Source organism: Cebidichthys violaceus, unplaced genomic scaffold, assembly GCF_023349555.1.
Source record: "Cebidichthys violaceus isolate CVI_PGR_0920_01 unplaced genomic scaffold, fCebVio1.0.p SCAF_81, whole genome shotgun sequence".
NCBI lineage: Eukaryota > Metazoa > Chordata > Actinopteri > Perciformes > Stichaeidae > Cebidichthys > Cebidichthys violaceus.
This window is the reverse complement of record NW_027176966.1, coordinates 368,906-390,557: the sequence shown is the minus strand read 5'-3', so window position 1 is coordinate 390,557 and position 21,652 is coordinate 368,906. Positions and strand designations below refer to the sequence as shown.

The 21,652-nt window shown below is 44.0% G+C and overlaps 2 protein-coding genes across 2 annotated transcripts; both read left to right on the top strand.

Annotated features, from left to right (window-relative positions):
• The first annotated feature begins 736 nt into the window (after window positions 1–736).
• tap1 (transporter 1, ATP-binding cassette, sub-family B (MDR/TAP)) lies at window positions 737–7,790 on the top strand. The gene is made up of 13 exons (XM_068702175.1): window positions 737–993; window positions 1,477–1,812; window positions 2,217–2,481; window positions 2,708–2,822; window positions 2,995–3,125; window positions 3,766–3,971; window positions 4,132–4,329; window positions 4,472–4,600; window positions 4,758–4,952; window positions 5,042–5,215; window positions 5,738–5,897; window positions 6,674–6,810; window positions 6,904–7,790. Exons 2-13 carry the CDS (start codon window positions 1,489–1,491, stop codon window positions 7,132–7,134), a joined length of 2,265 nt encoding a protein of 754 aa, XP_068558276.1. The 5' UTR covers window positions 737–993; window positions 1,477–1,488; the 3' UTR covers window positions 7,135–7,790.
• A 722-nt stretch (window positions 7,791–8,512) lies between these two features.
• brd2b (bromodomain containing 2b) lies at window positions 8,513–21,559 on the top strand. Its single transcript, XM_068702151.1, is given in 13 exon segments — window positions 8,513–8,648; window positions 12,411–12,678; window positions 13,130–13,267; window positions 13,984–14,128; window positions 14,325–14,485; window positions 15,775–15,812; window positions 15,814–16,276; window positions 16,542–16,670; window positions 16,802–17,047; window positions 17,160–17,425; window positions 17,559–17,884; window positions 18,693–18,827; window positions 19,631–21,559. Coding segments are annotated over 13 exon segments (2,481 nt in total). The 5' UTR covers window positions 8,513–8,616; the 3' UTR covers window positions 19,765–21,559.
• The last annotated feature ends 93 nt before the right edge of the window (window positions 21,560–21,652 follow it).

The window sequence follows — 21,652 nt, the reverse complement described above, 5'->3', positions numbered from 1 at the left end:
AAAACGTTGAACAATGTTCATTTAACAGATAGAAAGATAGATAGATATAACTTTATAAAAGTTTACTTAACAAAACAATGTGCAGGAAAAACAGGCAAAGCTAACAAAACAAATAGAGATAAAAAAAATGCCATACTGTAGACAGAAATAAATAATAAATAAGCTTACATTAGGAGTTAATTAACCTGTTTTCACCTCCATTTAAATCAAAATGGAAATACATATAGATACTGTATGTTTACATAATAATAAACAAACAGACAGAAACAAAACTGGAGGACTGAAATAAAGACATAATGAAATCTTGGTTAAAACAAAAGAAATTGGTAAATCAATTAAAACAACTCTCGTACTGTTCAGTTCAGATCTTTAATATACAATACAAATACACTTTTTTTTTCTGCAGCTTGAAAATCATAAAAAGTAGACAACAAAAATATATATTTTTAAAAAACATTTTAAATGCACCTATAGTTCCTCAACCCTTCAATAAAAGAGGTCATTTAATTTACATTAACGGGTGTGGGAAACACACATAAAGCCTGCAGTTCCATCCTTTCGTCACACGGTGTCGCTGCTGGACTGTTTATAAATGGCACATGTTCCCACCATGTATATCATATCACCACCATGGGACTGTATTCACATGCAACACACTTTCTCCTTTTTTATTTTTACTAGAGTTTATGAAAGCAGGGGCTAAACACATCAACGTTGATTCTTAAATCGAAGTGTGTTCTCCCTCGTTTGTCTTCGTCCGCCATTGCGTGCAGACGTGAATGGGGCTTTCCGTTGTCAAAGAGAGCGGATAACTTGAGTTACTTTCGGTTTCAGTTAGACAGACCCACATCAGCTCGGTCGACGTTGAGAAGAAGAGCAGCGGGTCGACATTGACGAACGTTAACGGTTTTGTCAGGGGGAACACAACGTCGTCGGTTTACGTTGTCAGACTTAACGTGACGAATACACCTCGGGCTCGTTCGAAAAGGAAACGTAAGTTGAATACAAAGCGCCTGTGACGCTACACGCTAAACTCCGCTAAGCTACTGTACTTACTGTAGCGCATTGTTGCACATTGTATGCACATTTAACGCTCATAATGCTGCATGGTAATACTGCATTTAGTAGTGTCGCTGGTGTTTCTGTGGTTGTAGTTTTCTTTGTCTTCCTGTTAAAGTTAAACCGTTTCAAAGAAATCAGATGAAAATGAAAGTAAAGCGAAATAAGGTCAGCTGCAAGTGAAAGTAAATCCTCCCCGTGAAAGACATGCAAATTATTGACTTATCTTTTATAGTTACAAGGGGATCCATAGGCTAAATATTTAGCTTTGTGTTCTACATGTTTCTGCCAACAGTTAGTATCCATCTGTACTGTTTTGCAGGCTTCTAGTCCCATCACAGAAACCCGAGTGTGTCTGTAGACCTGAATACCACTGACCCTCGCTGTCCCTTTTTTTTTTTTTTTTTAAATATGCAGAACCTGAGCACCATGCAGAAGATGAGCTCCCTCTTCCTCTTGCCCTTCTTGTGCCTGGATGCGTGTGTGGTGCACGCCATCAGCTTGGTCCAGCTCTCGCCTCACCTCCTCCCCCATCCCTTCCTCACCCTGTGGGGAGGAGGGTTGACCAGGGCCGGCCTCCTCGCCCTCCTCGCCCTCACCTCCCCCGGAGGACCGCCGTGGACGAGCAGCTTCGAGGGGCTGCAGAGCTTAGGGGTCCTTTGCTTCCACTTCCCGGTGTACGCCACTCTTCTGTGGGCGCTGGGGATGCCCACCGCGGAGCAACTGTTGTGGGGGTGGCACTCCTGGCAGCGGGTGGGTGGCTGTGTTTTGAACCTAATTTAGTTGCAGTATGGATCACATGTTATACTTTTCAAATCCACCTGCTGCAGCGTTCACATCTGTATGTAATGATGACATATTTTACAGTACAACACTGACAGGCGCATTCTGCTGCATAACAAATACTTTCACTTTTGATACTTCAAGTGGATTTCATTAGTTTGTTTTTGTAATACAGGTTGTTGAGTCTGGAACAGGAACAAGACTGAAACCAAAAGCAGAGAAATGTTCGGATTAAAAGCAAGAACATTTCTAAAATGCTGGATTTTCGAAATTTGTTCTTAGTTTTATCCGAACATTTGTCAGACTCTCATTTGAAGCATTCCATTTCATATGTTTCTGGTTTTGTTGTAATGAACCTGTGATCTGTCTTGCAGGTGTTACAGGGTTATGTCGTGACGGTAGTGGCGGGGCTCTACTGGAATCGGTATGTGTCGTCTCTTTTGCTCGCCGGGGGGCGGTATGTCTCGTCTCTGCTGACGAGGGCGCCCAAAGAGGAGTCCAAAGAGGAGTCCAAAGAGGAGTCCAAAGAGGAGCCCAAAGGGGACACCTTTGCGTCTCTGAAGAGGCTGATGGGATACATGCAGCCGCGTCTCGGGCGCTTTGTTTCTGTGCTGTTTCTCGTGATTCTTTCTTCTTATGGTAAGTGAGAACTTAACTTAATTGTTCTTGTTAAACTGCAAGGCTTTGGAGTTACATCCTGCAGTTCCTGCTGTGTTGTTTGCAGCGTCACTCACAGAGGAGATGGTGTTGATTCAGATTAATCCGTTCAGAATTGAGTAATAAAAAGACAACGCTTCATAGTTTAGATTTGACAGTTGTGTCTCCCCAAAATCTGTTGTGATGAGTGTGATCTTTCTGACCTCAGGTGAGATGGCTATTCCTCTGTACACTGGTCGCGTGGCTGACTGGATCACAAATGAAGAAGCTCCGGATGCATTCACAGAGGCCATCAGCTTCATGACGCTGATGACTATTGCCAGGTACTGTGGATGTCAGTCGTTTGGGGAAACAGACAGGAGTACCGGCACGAGAGAGCAAAGCAATGCACTATACTATTACTTTTACTTAGCTTGAAATGCAACACTTGACTTGTAACAGAGTGGTTCTACACTGTGGTGTGATCGGATTACTTTCTGCCCCCTCTGGTTTCAGCGCTGTGCTGGAGTTTGTAGGCGACCTCATTTACAACGTCACCATGAGCCTCATCCACACCTCAGTGCAGGGAGCCGTCTTCCAGGCCGTGCTGAAGCAGGAGATTGCCTTCTTCGATGCCACGAAGACAGGTAAATCATGTGACGGACTCAACAGGCGTCTTTTAAAGGAAAGAGTCATTCTGAATACATCCTAGACCTGGTTTTATCCTTTCACTTATACAGCAAACTTATTTTTTTTATAAAGTTTCCTATTGTAGGTAAAAAAAAATAAAAATAAAAGATTACGTAGCCGACGGAGGGTGGCAATATTCTAAGAAAATAACTTGAATATTCTAGTCAAGTAGCAAAAAAAAGTAGCAAATTTACGCAAAAAAAAAAATCATAAATTTGCCAGATTATAGAGTCACACATTTGGAAAAATAGAACAACATTTATTCTATTTTTTGTTAACACGGTTTTGCATTCCGAGTTTTTTTCTTGTACATTTACAACAAATTTGTGATGTTTTTCTTGTAATTAATTTTTTTTTTGTATTGTTAACATATTACTTTTATGAATCTTGGAAAGTTCTCAATAAGAGAATATCACACCCTTCCACTGCCTCTATAACTATTGTATAAATCTACAATTACCATTTTTTGCTGTCGTAGTCCATACTTGACAGAATTTGCGTGGGCTGGTGAAAATCCACAATGTGCAGGATTTTAACCGCACATTCTTCAACTGTAATTTCTTTGACAAGGCTAATAACGCACTCCTCTCTCCTCAGGTGAGCTGGTGTCCCGTGTTACCACCGATACCAACGACATGAGCGAGGCGCTGAGCGAGAAACTGAGTCTTGTGATGTGGTACACGGCTCGCTTCGGCTTCCTCTTGTTCTTCATGGTGAAACAGTCTTGGAAAATGACCCTGCTCACCTGCATGGGACTGCCCATCATCTGGTTCATACCCGAGTTCACCGGAGACTTCCACAAGGTAAAGAGGAACTTCATCATCAATCGTCGTTTCTGTAACGGCTAAAGACAGACAGATATTCATATTTCCAGTGCAGCTATGATCATGGCCCATGTCCATCCGTCCTGTTTGTCACAGATTCATTCTGCTTTCTTTTGAATCATTTGCATCCGTGTTTCAGGCCATGGCCGCAAAGGTTCAGGAGTCGCTGGCTAAGGCCAACCAGGTGGCCACAGAGACCTTCTCCTGCATGAAGACGGTGAGGAGTTTTGCCAACGAGGACGGCGAGACAGAGCGGTACAGCCGGCGGCTGGAGGACACTTACGCCCTGAACAAAAAGGAATCACTGGCGTACGCAGCCTCGACCTGGGCTAACAGCGTGAGTTCAATGCAGATCTGGATTATAAAGTGTGCAGTGAGTGTGAGCCAGTGGGGGTTAACCTAGAGAACAAAAAAAAAAACAACGAATATTGAATATTATTTGATGCATTTCTTTTCATTTGTAACCCATTGTCTCCCAGATGACCACCATGGCCCTGAAGGTGTGTATTCTGTACTATGGAGGAACCCTGGTGACCAGAGGGGACGTTAGCAGTGGAGACTTGGTGTCATTCGTCCTCTACGAGCTGCAGTTTGCCTCTGCTGTTGAGGTGAGCCGCAGGCCAGGATACAGCTTGAATATATCACGATATCCGTGCACTTGTTTCCTCTAAGGCAGGATTGCATATGGCTGATGTTTTGTTCAAAAAAGTCATTTAGTCAAATTTGAAGAAAAAAAATGACCTCATTCTACCGCCTCTCTTCCAGGCCGTCATGCATTATTACCCGGCGGTGAAGAAGGCAATTGGTGCCTCTGAGAAGATCTTTGAATATTTGGAACGTAAACCTCAAATACCCCCAGATGGCTCTTTGGCCCCCGAAAACCTTGAGGGACGCATTCAATTCAAAAACGTTACGTTTTCCTATCCCGGCACGACAAACGGAAACAATCTCGTGCTCAAGGTACGTACGTGTTCTTATCTCCTGTGCTTTTATTGTATGTACGATTTGAAATACACAACCTGTTCACCCTCTTCCTGTCTTCTCACCAGGACATGTCTCTGGAGATAAAGCCAGGCCAAGTCACGGCCCTTGTGGGGCTCAACAGGTCAGGGAAGTCCACCTGTGTCAAGCTGCTGGAGAGATTTTACCAGCCCCAAGCAGGGGAGATCCTACTGGACGGGACACCACTGCAGCGCTACAAAGACCAGTACCTACACGACAAGGTGGGTTGTTGTTTCTATTTCGTACTTGAATATTTCAAGCATTTAGCTGATTTTCATCTAACTTGACTTGCAGCGAGCACAATAGTAGGAAGCTTCTAGGAGTGGGTTCACACCCTATAAAGCTGCATTAAGAGATGTTTGGCCACTAGGTGGCAGAACGACTAACAAACACAGTTGGAGAAAAGGTCCTGCTAAGCTGCTAAGCTGTTGTCCTGAAGCAATCAAACCAAAGTTGATCGTGTTAAAGAAAAATAAGTTTATATCGCTGATAGATCAATTTGTCCCCATGAAAAACAGCAAAACATTATAGACTACAAGGAGCTTTTTTAGCCTTTTAGGACATTTCCTTTGGGATGCATAGGGTGCATCTTCTCCTCAGGTTCCTCCAAATGTCTCTTGAGTGTTGTATTGACACTTACTAGCACTCACTGCCTGGTCGTATTCCGCCGCCGTCCTCATTGCAAACCGTTCTCAGAGTCAGCTGTGACAGTGACGCGGCCGCTTCATCCCGTTTGCTTACAGATTGCTGTGGTGAGCCAGGATTGTGTGCTGTTTGCTCGCTCTGTGCGGGAGAACATCAAGTACGGCTACGAGGATGCCTCCGATGAGGATATGCACACGGCTGCCAGGCTGGCGAGCGCCCACGACTTCATCATGGAGCTGTCGAGTGGCTACGACACAGGTTCGACCCACGAACCCCACCTATCAGAATGAATCCTTAAAGTGGGGTTCTTCACGTGGGTGCTTGTTACTTCCTGGGGAAAAAAAATAATATATTTTTCATTATCTCAGCCGGGAGAATGCGATCGCTACGCGTGTGTGTGTGTGAGTGAGAGTGCCCCTCTGTGTCTGTCCACGGCTAGTCTCGCATTCTGCTGCACCAAACTTCATAATATGTTGTGTGGCCAGTTACAGCTGCATGATCGAAGACCTTCTCTCTCGAAAAAAAAAAAAAAAATAGACCCGAATCCTAAATAAACGGTTCAAGAAAAAGAAAACCATAGAATTTAGTTTTCAGAAAAACCCCCACATTGGACAGTATTGAAAAGTCTTTGCTATAATGTACAAAAGACTTCAATATCGTCACTGCCAGCTACAGTAGCAGGAAGCTCACTGTCTCAGGTTTTAGCTTCAAAGACTTGAATTGGCTAATCCTTCCATCTATTTTCTATTATTGAAAAAATGTGATTCAAAAGCAAATATTGTCCCTGCTGGTTTTCCGTCATAACTTAGCTGGTATGCTCGTAAAACATACATTCAATTTAATTTTATGCGGTAATATAAAGATACTGAATAATCTGAAATTGAATTTAGTGAACCCGGCGAAGCCCTACTGACAGTAGTGAAAGGGCAGATGGATTTGATTATTGGCCTTGTGATTTTTTTCCGAATGCAAAAACAACTCACCGTTCGCCAAAGATGTCCATAAACTCAACAGTATGTCCTTCTGTCGGACAGATGCTGGGGAGAAGGGAGGCCAGGTGTCTGGAGGCCAGAAGCAGCGCATTGCCATCGCCAGAGCTTTGATCCGACGTCCTAAAATCCTGATTCTTGACAACGCCACCAGTGACTTGGACGCAGAGAACGAATATCAGGTAGGTTATTCTTCGGAGTTTCTCACATTTTTGCTCATTATTTTCCTCCTGTATTCCACATGTTTGACATCAAGTCATAACTGTACTCGACAGGTCCACCAAGAATTGCTAAACCAAGCCAACAACTTCTCCGTGCTGCTGATATCCAACAAGATGAGCGTCGTGGAGAAGGCCGACCATATAGTTTTCCTCAGCGACGGGATCATAAAGGAGGAGGGCAGCCATGAGGAGCTGATGCAGAACGGCGGTCTTTATGCTGATCTGGTGAAAAAATCCAAAAGTGGCTTTCACCGTCGAGAAGAGGAGAAGAACGATACGCACTGACGCAGAGCTAAAGGCCCGAGAAGCAGTCGCGTTACAGGAAGGTTGCTGGTTAAAAGTCCAGACTTAAAGGGTCAACATTGCCCACAATGGTTCACAACTAGAGATACAGTATTTAAGGGATAGCTTCCATGGTAGAAATGATATGACAACATCTCTGACAGGTTAAACGCTTGAATCATTTCATGGTAATTATCATCATATTTCCCAACCAGCTCCTATATGCCGATAGATGTGAAGAGAGTTTAGTGGATTCAAGCACTCTAAAGCTTTATACACTTTGCAAATATAGATGTAGACGAGTTCAGTCAGATAGATTATAGGTGTTTTAATTTTGCACTATTTAAGATGAGTGTTTCTAAATGATCTGGTTGTATATTTTATTGTCAGATTTACTCTGAGTGAATTTCAATTATTGGAAAAAATATTGTTTTCATGGACTGCAAGTTGTTGCAGGTGATTGTTGGTTTGTTTCCCCTATTTGATTTTTATTTTTTTATTTAAAAGTTGTTGTTGTTTTTTGTTCTTTTTTCACAATCCCAATACTAAACCTTTGTTTGATTCTGTTTGCACTTAAAGGGATTTCTCCAAAGTTTGAGAGGGGAATCTCAGTTTGGGCTTAATAAAACTGAACCTTGTGAGTCTCCCAGCTTTAATAAGTCCCTCGAGTGTTTCCTTTAAATACTGTGACCTGCACCAGATGACATATATAATTGTCAAAGGGTCTTTCTTGATAGCTTATCTCTGCATTACTGTCAGAACATGACACCTATGTGGCTTCTAAAGAGCATGGCTCAGACAGCTGTGGGGGTTCCTGGTGGCAGCTAGTGGGAAGTGTTGCTTTAAATACAGAATCTGACCGTTTAAAAGCCTGAAATAAAAAGCTCATATATGTCCATCGGCATATCACATAAAGGCATGTCCAGCTAAATGATTGCCCACATATTCCATGCCAAAACAATGGTTAGTGTTTTCATAATCTCCATACAAATGACGTTACATTTACCACCAATGTAAATCTGAAGGTTTTTTTTTGAAGCAGAGAGGACCTGCACCAGCAACCCCAGATACTGCAGATAACATAACACGTGACATCGTTCCCTGCAGACAGAATGACGTGTGTCTGTCAAAACTAAAGCCGTAATTATGAATACTTCGAAGCCAAAATCTAAAAACTGAATAAATCCATTGTTTTCAAACATGGCAGAGTACAACATGTACGGAACCGGGGAGGTGCCTAGCGTGTGTGCTCAAGTTTGACAGACGTGTGGTCGCAGCCAATAGGAGCGCACAATCACCCCTAACGTGACCGGAAATACGCGTCACTGCCACGTCGTGGGTTTATATAGCGTCAAGCGGAAGCGGGAAGGCGCCATTTCATTGCGGAGTGTGCACAGTGGTCTTTCGGTGGAAGTGCAGCGTCAACAGTCGTGGAGAAAAAAAATATTGGGATTTGTAATAAACACTTCCGCCTTCTGCTGCCCGATGGAAGCGGCCGTCAACCTGCATCACGACAGGTAAAAAGCCCCGCAGTCATTTTGAGACATGCCCCCGATGAACGGAGGAAAAACGTAACGTAAAAATATCACAAAACGTTAGCTTACGTTAGTTAACGTTAGTTACCGTTAGCCTCACGATAACAACCGCTAGCTTGACAGCTGCAGCCCGGCTTTCTGTCCGTTGGGTTCATTCATCGCTCAGACACACTGCTAACGCTAATCTCGAGGTTAATGTGACTGTCTCGCAAGGTATTAACTGGTAGTAAATATTACCCGGCATGCTTATTACACACAGCGTGTGCTAATGAAAGTAAAGCAGCCCTAACATTAACTGATCAGTCAGTCATTGTTGCAGTCCGGTGACGCTAGCTGTTAGCTTAGTTTCAAGGCTACTGTACCGGTGATTATTAAACGTTTGAATGCATGTGGCGATCGAGCAGGCAGGCTAACAGTTGGACCTTTTTATTCTAAAGCTGCACCGTTGAATAAAAATGTCTTGTTTTTATATATAAATCGCTTTCCGCCGTCATAGTGTCTGTCATTGTACGGCAGTGTTTACAAACAGTGAGGGCGGGGCGTCAGAACCACGCGATCACCGGATGTTAGGGTTTTAAATTCAGGAGCCTGACTTTTCTTTAATTGTTTTAATTACATTGTAAATATATTGCGTAGTTCCTGCTGTATGAGTATCAATTGTAATGCATGTTTTGCAGAAGAAGCGCTGATTCAGTGCAGGTTGACGCAACAAAGCTGCCTAGTGTTAATAACACAATAGTATGTTTTGTAATAAAGAAACCCTATAAAGATTCAAGTGTCACTGTTGGGATATATGTCATGACTAAGACTGCAATTTAACAATTTAGACCATTTAATGACTTTATATATCATTGAACATACTGTATATTCATGACTCCATTTTTTCCCCCAATAGTGTTATGTTTAAACATGCATTGCATGTGTTTTTAACACTGTCAAATGTTTGTCAGAGCTTGCTTTTTTTGTCGTGTTTAAGCCACGTTGGTGAGCTCTGTGGCTCAAAATTAAAACTCCTTTTTTTTTTTTTTTTTCCGGCAGGTTTGTGGTAAAACAATGATTTTAAAGAGTTACTACCTTATCGTCTGTGGTGAACCGACATCTGTATCTCATGATGATGGCTGTTTTTGATCTGTTCCTTTGGTGCACCAGAACATTTTAACCAGAAACACCCCCAACAAAAAGAGATTAAAAAAAACGACTGAGAAAAAGACATACATACATACATTCATTCATACACACACACACACACACACACACACACACACACGACTAATTTGCAGTTACATTACTTGATACGTATTCCAAAAAGCTTAGATCTTCAAATATATTTGTCTGTAAGTTGACACTGAAGTGTGGGATTCTGACTGACACACACACACACACACACACACACACACACACACAGAGAGTTAGTGTGTCAGTGGGGCAAGTGTGTGTCCTGATCTCCGGGGTGAGATTTACCTTCTTCTGGTTCCCGCGCGTTGCTTAAAAGGAGGTGAAAAGGGGATGACGGGGTTCATGGTGATGTGTTGTCCTCACCAGACTTCTCTGTATCGAACAGGGTCAATATAGTTGTATTGAATAACAGCCACAACTGTAAAGTCTTTTCTTTTACTTAACGTTAGTAATTCATATTCAGAAATTAGTGTTTTTTTTCATTAGTTCTTAATAGTAACTGTACTGGGCAGCTGCACTTTCCAGGGGACCAACTCCAATTCTAGACCACAGTGCCTCAGTCAAGAGTATTGGCAGGAGTGTCCCTGACATTCATTTCTTTGTAAATGGTTTGAAATCAGAGCTCACAAGTTTCAGACAGAAGAGAGCAGAGCAGAGATTTCAACCCAGTTGCTTCATGCTTATTAGGCCTGTTTTTTTTTTTTTTTAGAGCACATGTACGTATTTATGTATTAGTTATTATTTAAGTGTTTATTTATTAGCACCATAGTTTTATTTATATATTTATGCATGACACGTCTTTCCAACAAATGGTCAGTTTGAAAGCACCAAAAAATGTCAGACATATATCGGCCCTTTGCTTTGCAACGTTACTATTTTAATTATTGAATTGCTGCAACTAAAACTGAAGTCAAGTGGATATCTTCTGTCATCTTTAAAGGAATACTTCTCACCCTAATGACCATTCGTATATATCAAGTACTCAACCAGTGTTACCTTTCAATTCTTGAAGAAAACTTACTAAGTAAACCATAGAGGCAAGCAAGTAAATTTCATATCCAAAATATTTTACCAACTGCATTGACATTTTCCCGGTATATCCTTATCTTTGTACCCTTGCCTACGTGTTTTCACACAGCCTCCAACGGTTTTGTTTGAGCAGCAAAGTCTCCTTCTTTCTATTCTGTGTGTTTTATGAGAAAGCAAGTTAAATTCTTCCAGCAGAATTCTCTACATACTAGTGACTTTGGGAATGTTCATTGAGTTTCACCCATTCGATAGCATTCTTTCTCTGTTATTAGAATCTTTTATCTCTGCCTCCAATTTAGCTTGAATGTAGAGCGTTGGATTCCCCCCAAAGACCCGAGGCCCCTTCTGTTTGTATCCATCTACAGTCACCCCATCACAGCATCTGAAGTATCATCTGGTTCAGAAGAGTTAAATCTTATTATTTTACCCATGATTCATGATATATTTATGAGTTAAAGTAAAAAAAAAAACAACCAAAAAAAACCTGATTCTTATCACTCAGCCTTATAATAAGTTATTTTATTATTTTTTATATTTTTTTTAAGCTGGTGAGGAGCCATGCAATGGTGGTTCCCACGACTGTGCTAAAAGTAGCAGTCCGTTGACAGAGTCCTAGTTTCCTAGAGGACGGTTGGCTGACTGGGAGGCTAGAGCCATCGTTTCACAGGTGGAGGGTCGCGTGAATGAAGCATGTACAGTCTGCGCTTTTTGGCATTAGCAGATTTTCCGTGAGTGCATGTGTTCATGGGAGTGAGCGGAAGTTCGGTGAATCGATGTCCAAGGTGCAGAAAGTTGGCAAAGGTCAAACAGCGCAGTCAACTTAAAGTGCCATTTCCTTTACTCTCTCTCTGTCTCCTCCCATCCTCTCTCTGTCTCCTCCCTCCTCTATCTGTGGACCTGGTTGGTTTTTTGTTGTTGTCCCTCACAAAAATGTCAATCACTGTTATCGGTTTTAATTAATCTCTCTTTGTCTCCTCCCCATCCTCTTTCTGTCTCCTGCTCTCTCTTGTCTCCTCCCCATCCTCTCTCTGTCTCCTCCCCATCTCTCTTGTGTCCTCTCCTCCTCTCTCTTGTGTCCTCTCCTCTCTCTTGTGTCCTCTCCTCCTCTCTATTGTGTCCTCCCCTCCTCTCTCTTGACTCCTCCCCATCCTCTCTCTTGTCTCCTCCCCATCCTCTCTCTTGTCTCCTCCCCATCCTCTCTCCTGACTCCTCCCCATCCTCTCTCTTGTCTCCTCCCATCCTCTCTCTTTTTCTCCTCCCCATCCTCTCTTTTGTCTCCTCCCCATCCTCTCTCTTGTCTCCTCCCATCCTCTCTCTTTTTCTCCTCCCCATCCTCTCTTTTGTCTCCTCCCCATCCTCTCTCTTGACTCCTCCCCATCCTCTCTCTTGACTCCTCCCCATCCTCCTCCTGTCTCCTCCCCATCCTCTCTCTTGACTCCTCCCCATCCTCTCTCTTGACTCCTCCCCATCCTCTCTCTTGACTCCTCCCCATCCTCTCTCCTGACTCCTCCCCATCCTCTCTCTGGTCGGGTTGTCCAGTGGCGGAATGGACCAACACAGTAGTTCGGGCAAACGCATTCGCAAGCCCTCCCTGCTGTACGAGGACTTTGAGAGCCCGTCTCTGCCGCTCACGATGCCTCAGGGTCCTCCAGTCCCACCACAGCCCCCAGTGAAGGATCCCAGCCGGCCGGGCCGCATGACCAACCAGCTGCAGTTCCTCCAGAGGACCCTGATGAAGTACCTGTGGAGGCATCAGTTCTCCTGGCCTTTCCGTGAGCCGGTGGATGCCTACAGGCTCAACCTGCCGGTGAGTAACGACAGGAAAACGGTTTTATTTTGTCGAGTTTAATTTATGTTTCTGCAACTCATTGTGTTGCCTGTAGTTCCTCATCTCCTGTATTATTCACGATACACAAGCAATAAATCATTCTAAAGGGTGACCACCACTGCATTGCTCTCTCACTCTCACTCTCACTCTCGCTCTCTCTCTCTCGCTCTCTCTCTCTTGCTCTCTCTCTCTCTCTCTCTCTCTCTCTCTCTTTCTCTCTCTCTCGCTCTAGGCGCTACGCTACTTTTACAATAATGTTCTATGTTAACACGTGGATTGCACTTAAACCCGGCCTTAATACAATTAAGGGCTCAGCCCGAGTTCAACATGCTCCACGAGTCATGGTTTCATTTCTAGAAAAAAATAAAATAAAAAAGCATCTACACGTTTCACTTCTCCGCCTAATGTTCTGCCTTTTTTTTATTTTTAGGATTACCATAAAATTATCAAACAACCCATGGACATGGGGACCATCAAAAAGCGCCTGGAGAACAACTTCTACCGCAGTGCTAGTGAGTGCATTCAGGACTTCAACACAATGTTCACCAACTGCTACATCTACAACAAGGTAGGTTAAAAGGTACAAAAACACATCTCTATCCATCGTGTTTTCCCTCTCGCTGCGGCCTTCATGAGATGGCTCCGCTCTCATGATTACATTTCAGCTCACAGCAGGAATAATACAGGGTCTGGACCCAGACCCAGGTCCAGACCCTGACCCAGGTGTTCTCTCAGGGGTTTTCTTAACAATGTGAGAGAGGGAACATTTTTCAACCTTTTCTTGACTACCTGTGAGAAAAGGGTCATCCCACACTTTGCATCTGGGATGTTTTCCTATGTAATAACACAAGAGGGAAAATTAAAAATTAAAATGCTGCCTTTGCAGATTTAGCGGAGATCCATTACCAAATCAGACGACCTCTCTGGAGATGTAAATCCAGGTGTCTTGGTCAATGGGTGTCTAAGTGGTAGTTGTAGTTGCAGAGAATCCCCCAAACTTTGTTTCTATCTTAGCATACCGAAGATAATTCATCCATATATCACTGTTTTTTACTTTTGTTCTTCATTTCATTTGGAATATATCAGCATAAATGACAAACCTGAGGACAAGTTGGAAGTATTTGTGAAGTTCTGTCGAGCAAATGTTCGGGATAGTTTTGGATGTTTTAACTCTGCTATTGTGTGTTATCAGCTAATCATTAAAACGGTGATTAAAAAGTTTATTGAAATTATTATTTTGAATGTCAAAAGAACAGTTTTTTTTGTTTTTGTTTCCTCCGCTAGCCGACGGATGACATTGTGCTGATGGCTCAGCCCTTAGAGAAGATCTTTCTCCAGAAAGTGGCCCAGATGCCCGAAGACGAAGTTGAGCTTCCTCCTCCAGCTCCTCGAAGCAAGAACGGCCGGGGGAGAGGTCGCAAGTCCAGCTGTAAGTTGCAGACGTCCACGCTCGCCTACAGCTCAGCGGTTACACTAAATGTCCTCCTTTTTCTTTTTTTTTTTGCAGAGATCTATCGCGCAAAAGTCGCGTTAACGGTGGGAGACGTGCGCAGAAAGCCGCGCATGTCTCCAGATGGAACTGTTGTCACCTGTCATTCTAACGTTGAACATTCATGTGTCACCAGCGAGGGCTCAGCAGGTGCCGGCGGTGTCCCAGTCGGCCTACTCCCCGTCTTCCTCGGACACGGGGGAGTCCATGCTGGCCAACTCTCCCCAGACCGTGCTGACCAAAAGCCTGCCACCGGCCACCATCATGGGCCTGCCTCCTACACAGCCCACAACCAAGGTAGATGGAACAATCTAGTGCTGCACTGAATAGATTGAAGCCTCATTCATAACGTTGGCATATCAATGCTGCAGCTTTTTTTTTTTTTTTTTTTTTTCTCCCCTTTTCTCTCTGCATTCATTCAGTTGCAGATAACGATCAGGCTGCACTATTGTTATTACATTATTTTTAGAATTAGATTCCAGTGGTAAGCTTACTAGGAAAGGTTCAGGCGGGCGGGTGAAGTTAGTTATTAATAACTTAGAAAAACATGGCCACCTTTCCTCTTCTCTTCACTCTCTCTTTCTCTCTCAAACACACAGCGACTGCCACAGCGCTCAGTCCTCTCGCTGTCTTTATGTTGGCAAAACTGATGGATTATTTTCATTAAATAAAGTTGATTTAAAAAAAAAAGAAATAAAAAAGACTATTTTTTTTTTGTTGAATCATTTTGTTTAAATTGAGGATTTTGTTCCAGGATTTTTTTTTAAATGGTGATGACGTCAATAAATTACGACGATAGATATTCGTAAACCTCAATAGAAGCTTTGACTGTTCAAAAAAACCATTCGGTACAGCCCTACAACAAAAGAATGTCTGGTCGTCTATACATGTATAATAAAAGTCAAACAACACCTGGTTAGTATATTCAACTAATATTCTCTACAAAAGCACAAATGTCTGGAAAAACATGTCGGCATCTTGAAAGGCAGAAGCAATACAGATTTGACTGCCTATTGGGGGAAAACAAATTTGCTAAATATCTTCGCGTATTCAACATTTGTGTTGTCGGAAAAAAATGTGTTGTTGACCCGGCCTGACTGACCTCACTGACCTGGAGCTCCCTGCCGATGCCCTGGTCGTGGTTTTGCTGCCAGTGAACGGGGCGACTCTGCGCCTGACTTCATGTCTATTTTTGTGTTTTTTATGTTCATTTTTTACGGATGTTTATTATTTTGTAAGTTATGTAATTTGCCCTTTCATTCATGTACTTTCTTATGGTCTTTTCTTTCATTTCAAAGGGCTCAGACACACACACACACACACACACACACACACACACACACACACACACACACACACACTCCGAAATCACACCGTTCTCCCATACACTGACTATATGATGTTGGCCGGCCTGTATCTCACTGGTCTTGTCTTCCTCTTGTCGTTATGTTTATGTATTGTCTCTTGTCTTGCAATAAAATAAACAAAACAAAAAAAAAAAATGTGTTGAATTACAAGTATTAAAGTGATTGGAATAAAGCCACAATATTGAGTATATTGTGACTTCCAACCTCCTTTATTTGTAGAAAAAAGGTGTAAAACGTAAGGCAGACACCACCACCCCCCTCCACCATGGGCTTGACTGTGGGCATGTCGGGACCAACGCACATGGTGGGCTTGGGGAAAGGAGGCCACGGGGGCCAGGTCCACGACACCTCCATGCACAACATCTCCTCCATGGGGGGCATGGGCCTGGAGACCCCACCTGGGATGGGCCTGGTCAGGAGCCCCGGAGGTCCCGTCCTGCTCCAGCCGATGATGGCGGGCGGCGGGGGACGCAGAGTGGGCAGCGGGCGTCCCATCAAACCCCCCAAGAAGGACTTGCCTGACTCCGTGCAGGCTCAGCCCTCTAAGAAGAGCAAGCTCAGCCCTCAGCTGAGGTACTGCAGCGGGCTGCTGAAGGACATGTTGTCGAAGAAGCACGCCGCGTACGCCTGGCCTTTCTACACGCCTGTGGACGCAGCAGCACTGGGACTCCACGACTATCATGACATCATTAAGTGTCCCATGGACCTCAGCAACATCAAGGTGACTCCTCCTATGCTTTTAACTTGTGGAAAGACTAATGGACCGTTGTTATAGCTCCTATTGTGTTGCTGATTACGCAGGAAAGTTGTTTCAGATCTCTGAATGTCCTTTCTTTAAGTCTAACTCACTGTGATGATGAACACGGAGACATTTGGGGCTGAAAATAGGCAATGTATTGCAAATTATTAAGAAACATAAACGCTGATAAAACCTCCTAAAGGTGCGGTTGAAGCTCTAAAGTTGTCCTCTCGTGTCTCTTCATCAGAGGAAGATGGACTGTCGTGAATACAGGGACGCTCAACAGTTTGCCAGCGACGTCAGACTCATGTTCTCCAACTGCTACAAGTACAACCCACCGGACCACGACGTCGTGGGCATGGCCCGAAAGCTGCAGGTGAGCCCGGCGATCCCATCCTACTGTTGGGATAATCGGACTGAAGCAAAAGTGCAGCAGACTGTGAGGAAAGTCTTTTCCGTGACGGTTAATGTCTCTCTGATTTGGGCTGTCCCCCCCCCCCCCCCCAGGATGTGTTCGAGTTCCGTTTCGCCAAGATGCCGGACGAACCGCATATGGATCACACAGCCATGTCGCTGAGCGGCCACCCGACCTCCTCGTCGTCCTCCTCTTCCTCCTCCTCGTCCTCCTCTTCCTCCACCTCCGAGAGCGAGCCCAGCAGCGAGAGCGAGGAGAGCGAGAGCAGCCCCAACTCTGACAGCGAGGAAGAGCGAGCGCATCGCCTGGCTGAGTTACAGGACCAGGTGTGCACACAAGTAAGTCCCCCCCCCCCCCCCCCCCCCCCCCCCCGGTACTTTTTATTCATCCAGGTCTCCAAAAAGTGGTTTTCACAACGACCGTTAATTAATTTCCCCCCCCCCCAAACAGCTCAGAGCCATGCACGAGCAGCTGGCTGCCCTCTCCCAAGGCCCCATCATCAAGGCCAAGAAGAAGAAAGAGAAGAAGGACAAGAAGGAGAAGGAGAAGGAGAAGAAGAAGAAGAAGAAGCTGGAGAAGCGAAGTCGAGCTGTCAAAAGCAAAGCGGACTCCGAGGAATGGAAGATGCCCGGCAAGATCCTGAAAACCAAGTCTGCCAGAGCAGGCGTCTCCCAGCCCAAGAAGAGCCAGGGGAAGAAGAGCAACAAGAATAGCAAGTTAGTAGTCGAGCATCAAACTGTTCCTCCTCTTCACATCAAGAGTTTTTAAAGCTTCTCGATGTAAAATATCACACAGACGTAATCGTTCAGCTTTCTGTCCTGACTGTCTCACTGCCTCTTGATTCTGCAGGACCACCAAGAAGCCGTTCTACCCTCCTCCTCCTCCTCCGCCCACCTCCCTGCTGCCGCACTACGACTCCGAGGAAGAGGAGGAGATCGTGCCCATGTCCTACGATGAGAAGCGCCAGCTGAGCCTCGACATCAACAAGCTGCCGGGGGAGAAGCTGGGTCGCGTGGTCCACATCATCCAGTCCCGGGAGCCGTCGCTGAGGGACACCAACCCCGAGGAGATCGAGATCGACTTTGAGACGCTGAAGCCGTCGACGCTGAAGGAGCTGGAGCGCTACGTCATGACCTGTCTGAGGAAGAAGCCCCGTAAGCCCTACGGCGAACAAGGTAACCGAGGCGATCAGGGGAAGACGTTAACTTGAGTGTAGACTTTTTGCAGCTAAAATGATTTTCCTCTGTGATTGATTCGCTCGTTGTAACCGTTGGAATGAAATTAGCACCTGTCGCCTAATGCAGCGTAACGATGGGCTGAGGCAGATGGAGATTTCAGGTCACTTGCCACCAAGGCAGATAGGTTCTCCTTACATTAAACGAAACAGCTGTTTGTGGTGCTGTAACAGTGGACCGCAACAATGTGGAAAATGGAATTAGGACGGAAAGTTCCTTTTTACAACCACGAAAAAGCAAACGGGATAAGAAACCGCGTCTCTCTGTATCATCAGTACTGCAACTCCAAACACAAACAAACAGCGCCGTCCATTATTCTGATTAAAGCCATTAAAACAACCTGCGTCTGATAATAATAATACTACTGAGGCGCGCGACGTTGTTTTGTCAGCCACTTAATGTTTGCTCAGTGACACAGAAGGGAGAGGAGGGCTCGTCTTCCTCCTGAGTAAACACTGCTGGATAAGCTCCTTAAGGCCAGTACAGTGATGTGGAACGTTGATGATGCATTTGCTAAGTTGGCAGCACAGTGCTTGATGCACGAAGCGTTTTAACGAATGACGCGTCTGGGACGTTAGTGTAATTTTTTTGGGTTCACATCACAAAGCTAAATTCCCCCCCCCGTCCCCCGTCCCGAATTAATGACTCAGTCGGCTTACACCACAACCCGGTGCTCTTAAATCCAACTAGCGGCCGCGTGAGCGCGTGGACCTCGGGGTCTTTTAAAACAACGCTGTCGTCTTTTCAGCCGCGGCAGGAAAGAAAGGCGGCGTCGTGAAGTCTAAAGAGGAGCTGGCTCTGGAGAAGAGGAGGGAGCTGGAGAGGAGGCTGCAGGATGTCAGCGGGCAACTCAATTCTGTGAAGAAACCTGCGAAACCTAAAGGTGAGCCTCGCATCCGTCTCCTGAACACCACACGCACCTTCACTGCTGTCACTTACCATACGATGGTTGTTTAACAATAATCAAGAATAGTATTATTATTATTATTATTGTCTTAGTATTTTACAGGGTACGTTAAATCCTTTGAACCACAAGCAGTATTTCTTTGTTCCTGTCACATTTTATTTTTACAATCATGGCTAGAATAACACAGTTATGTCATAAATCATAAAAAAAAAAAAAAAAAAAAGATTTGACTTTCTGTGATCTTTTATTTTACAAAAATGTGAAAAAAATGTAATCCATATATAAAACATGTTGCCAAGTTTTATACAAATTCTACGTACAGCCTCTCTTGTCCTCGGCTCAGTTGAGGTTTCACTGATTCTTTGTCATGTGACTGTTGTTATCAGCAGAGTCATCCATGGCTTCTCAGTTGCGCTGAGGAGCCATGAATTTTTCTGTTTTTTTTTTTTTTTTTACAGAATCTGGTTTGTGCAGAAAAGTTTGTTTTTGGCGCGATATTAAATGAAACATGAAGAACAAATGGATTTTGATGAAACATCCCTGTTTTAAGCTAAGATTTGGTTACTTTTCCTGATAGAAGGGTTCTTCACACATGATTAGTTCAAAGATCGTTGGACATTTGAAAATCCAACTATAAGTTCTTTTCATAGTTTCTGGTAAAACGTGTGATTTTGTCCATTTAAAGGAAAAAAAGTAGACCTGCTGGGGATCAGAGGGTTAACCGCTCTCTACCTTGGTGCATACGTATTTATTTAATCTCTTTATCGTTGTGTCCTCAGTGGAGAAGCCCAGCGCTGTAGAGACTCACACTCAGCCAACGCGCCTCAGCGGCAGCAGCTCCAGCTCCGACTCCTCTTCCTCCTCCTCGTCCTCCTCCTCGTCCTCAGACACCAGTGATTCAGACTCCGGTTGAGGCCGAGAGAGAGAGAGAGAGAGAACAACACTAATAACTCAGGGACTTGGGCTGGCCCCGGACACAACACACCCTGAAACAGTTAGTGGGCTGAGATATTAGACACCGCGGCGGAAACAAAAACACTCCAAGTGGACTCGTAAAAAAGTTTTGAATGTGGGAACTGGAGGATGTGAAACGACATCTCTGTGGATAATCGTAGAAAACAAACACTAAATGCCTTTGTTTTCCCCCTCCTCCCCCTTTTTGTAAATACTTGTACAAATTTATGTTTCTTTTATAAAGAAGAATTTTATGGTGATCCCCCAAAGAGGGAAGAGAAGCGGGGCAATTTAAAAAAAAAAAGAAAAAAAAAGAAAAAGAAAAAAGGATGTGGAAAGACGGGCCTTACTCCAGATGTGATGGCCGGCCTTACGCCGCGTCCTCTGTGGTGAGAGAATGGAAGAGTGTTTATTTATTTGTGTTCTTCACCAACATTTCCTCGGACGTTACTGGAGTTTTGAACCAGCAACCTTTGCGGTCACAAGCCTTGCTTTTCTATCACCTGGCCCTCCGGCCGCGCTTCACTTTTTAGATCCGCCCCTAGACTCCGCCTTAACGCTCCAGATTGTTGATAACGGTTAGATTATTTGGAAAAATAATAATAATAATAATAATTAAAAACAACCACGCTTGTAATATTCCTATTGAGCAGTTTAGAAAAGCAAACCTCTGGTACCTGCCATGTTCAGGGGGAAGCCTGAGCTCCGGATCATTCCTCTTTTGTGTTTACACGCGTCGTTCTCGCAGTTTGAACCTCAGTCTGAGCTTCACGCCGTCTGTTCTTACAGCGCGTGGCTCTCGTCCTTTGAAAACAAAGTGGGTCTGTAGTACGGTATGTACTTTACGTACTGTAAGTACAAAGTTTGCAACCAAGTAACATAATCATTGAGTTTGTAATGATTTTGACGGCTGCGCTGATCTTTAAAAGTCCAACAGCCAGTGTTCTAAATGTGACACGATTTGTCTTCAGTATTTAAAAAAAAAAAAATAAAGAAAAAAGAAAAAAAGAAGAAATCAGCTGTTTGCTGTTCAACTCTTGGATATTGTTCTCAACATTTCCCTTCATTACGTCCGACTGTGACTGAAGTGTGCGTTTTATCTGTGGCACTTAGAAACTCAGTGGTGGTTTCTTAAAGAAGTCTGCTCTGCACTTACCGGAGCGCGCGCGCACACACACGCACACACACACACACACACACACACACACACACACACACACACACACACACACACACACACACACACACACACACACACACACACACATATGGCGTAGACTGAATAACGCCACAAGTGTCCTCCATAAAGAGACGACCAAGTCCTCGCAGCCCCCCCCATTGCATAGTTGAAGCTATTGTTGAATGTTCAGTGAAAGAATATATGCTTGTATATACTTCAACTGTATTTGCTGTTGCACAAACTATTGTATTTCTGCTGTTCAGTCTTTCCTTTGTTCTCCTTCTTTTTATTTTTTTTTACATGCCGTTACTTCTCATTCCAGTTCACAGTCTTAGTTGTTTCCTGAGGAGCATCTCTCTGAAGCAGACCTTTCATTTGACAAGTGTGTTTATTAAAATATTCTCTTCTGTACAAACGCTTTGAGTTTTGTCTGGTGTGAGCGGGAGTGTGACATTTTTAAGTTTATATTTCCCTAAATGTGAAGATAATCTGCTTTTATTTATTTTTATCTCTAATTTGAATATATTTGATTTGTTATAACTGTTGGTCGGACAAATTAAAACACAACTTCAGCTTATTTTTCCTGACAAAATATGATTAATTGAAGAAAAATCTATCAAGACGACAACCGTTGCCTTGAAGCTGACACTGGAAGTTAATTAAGAAA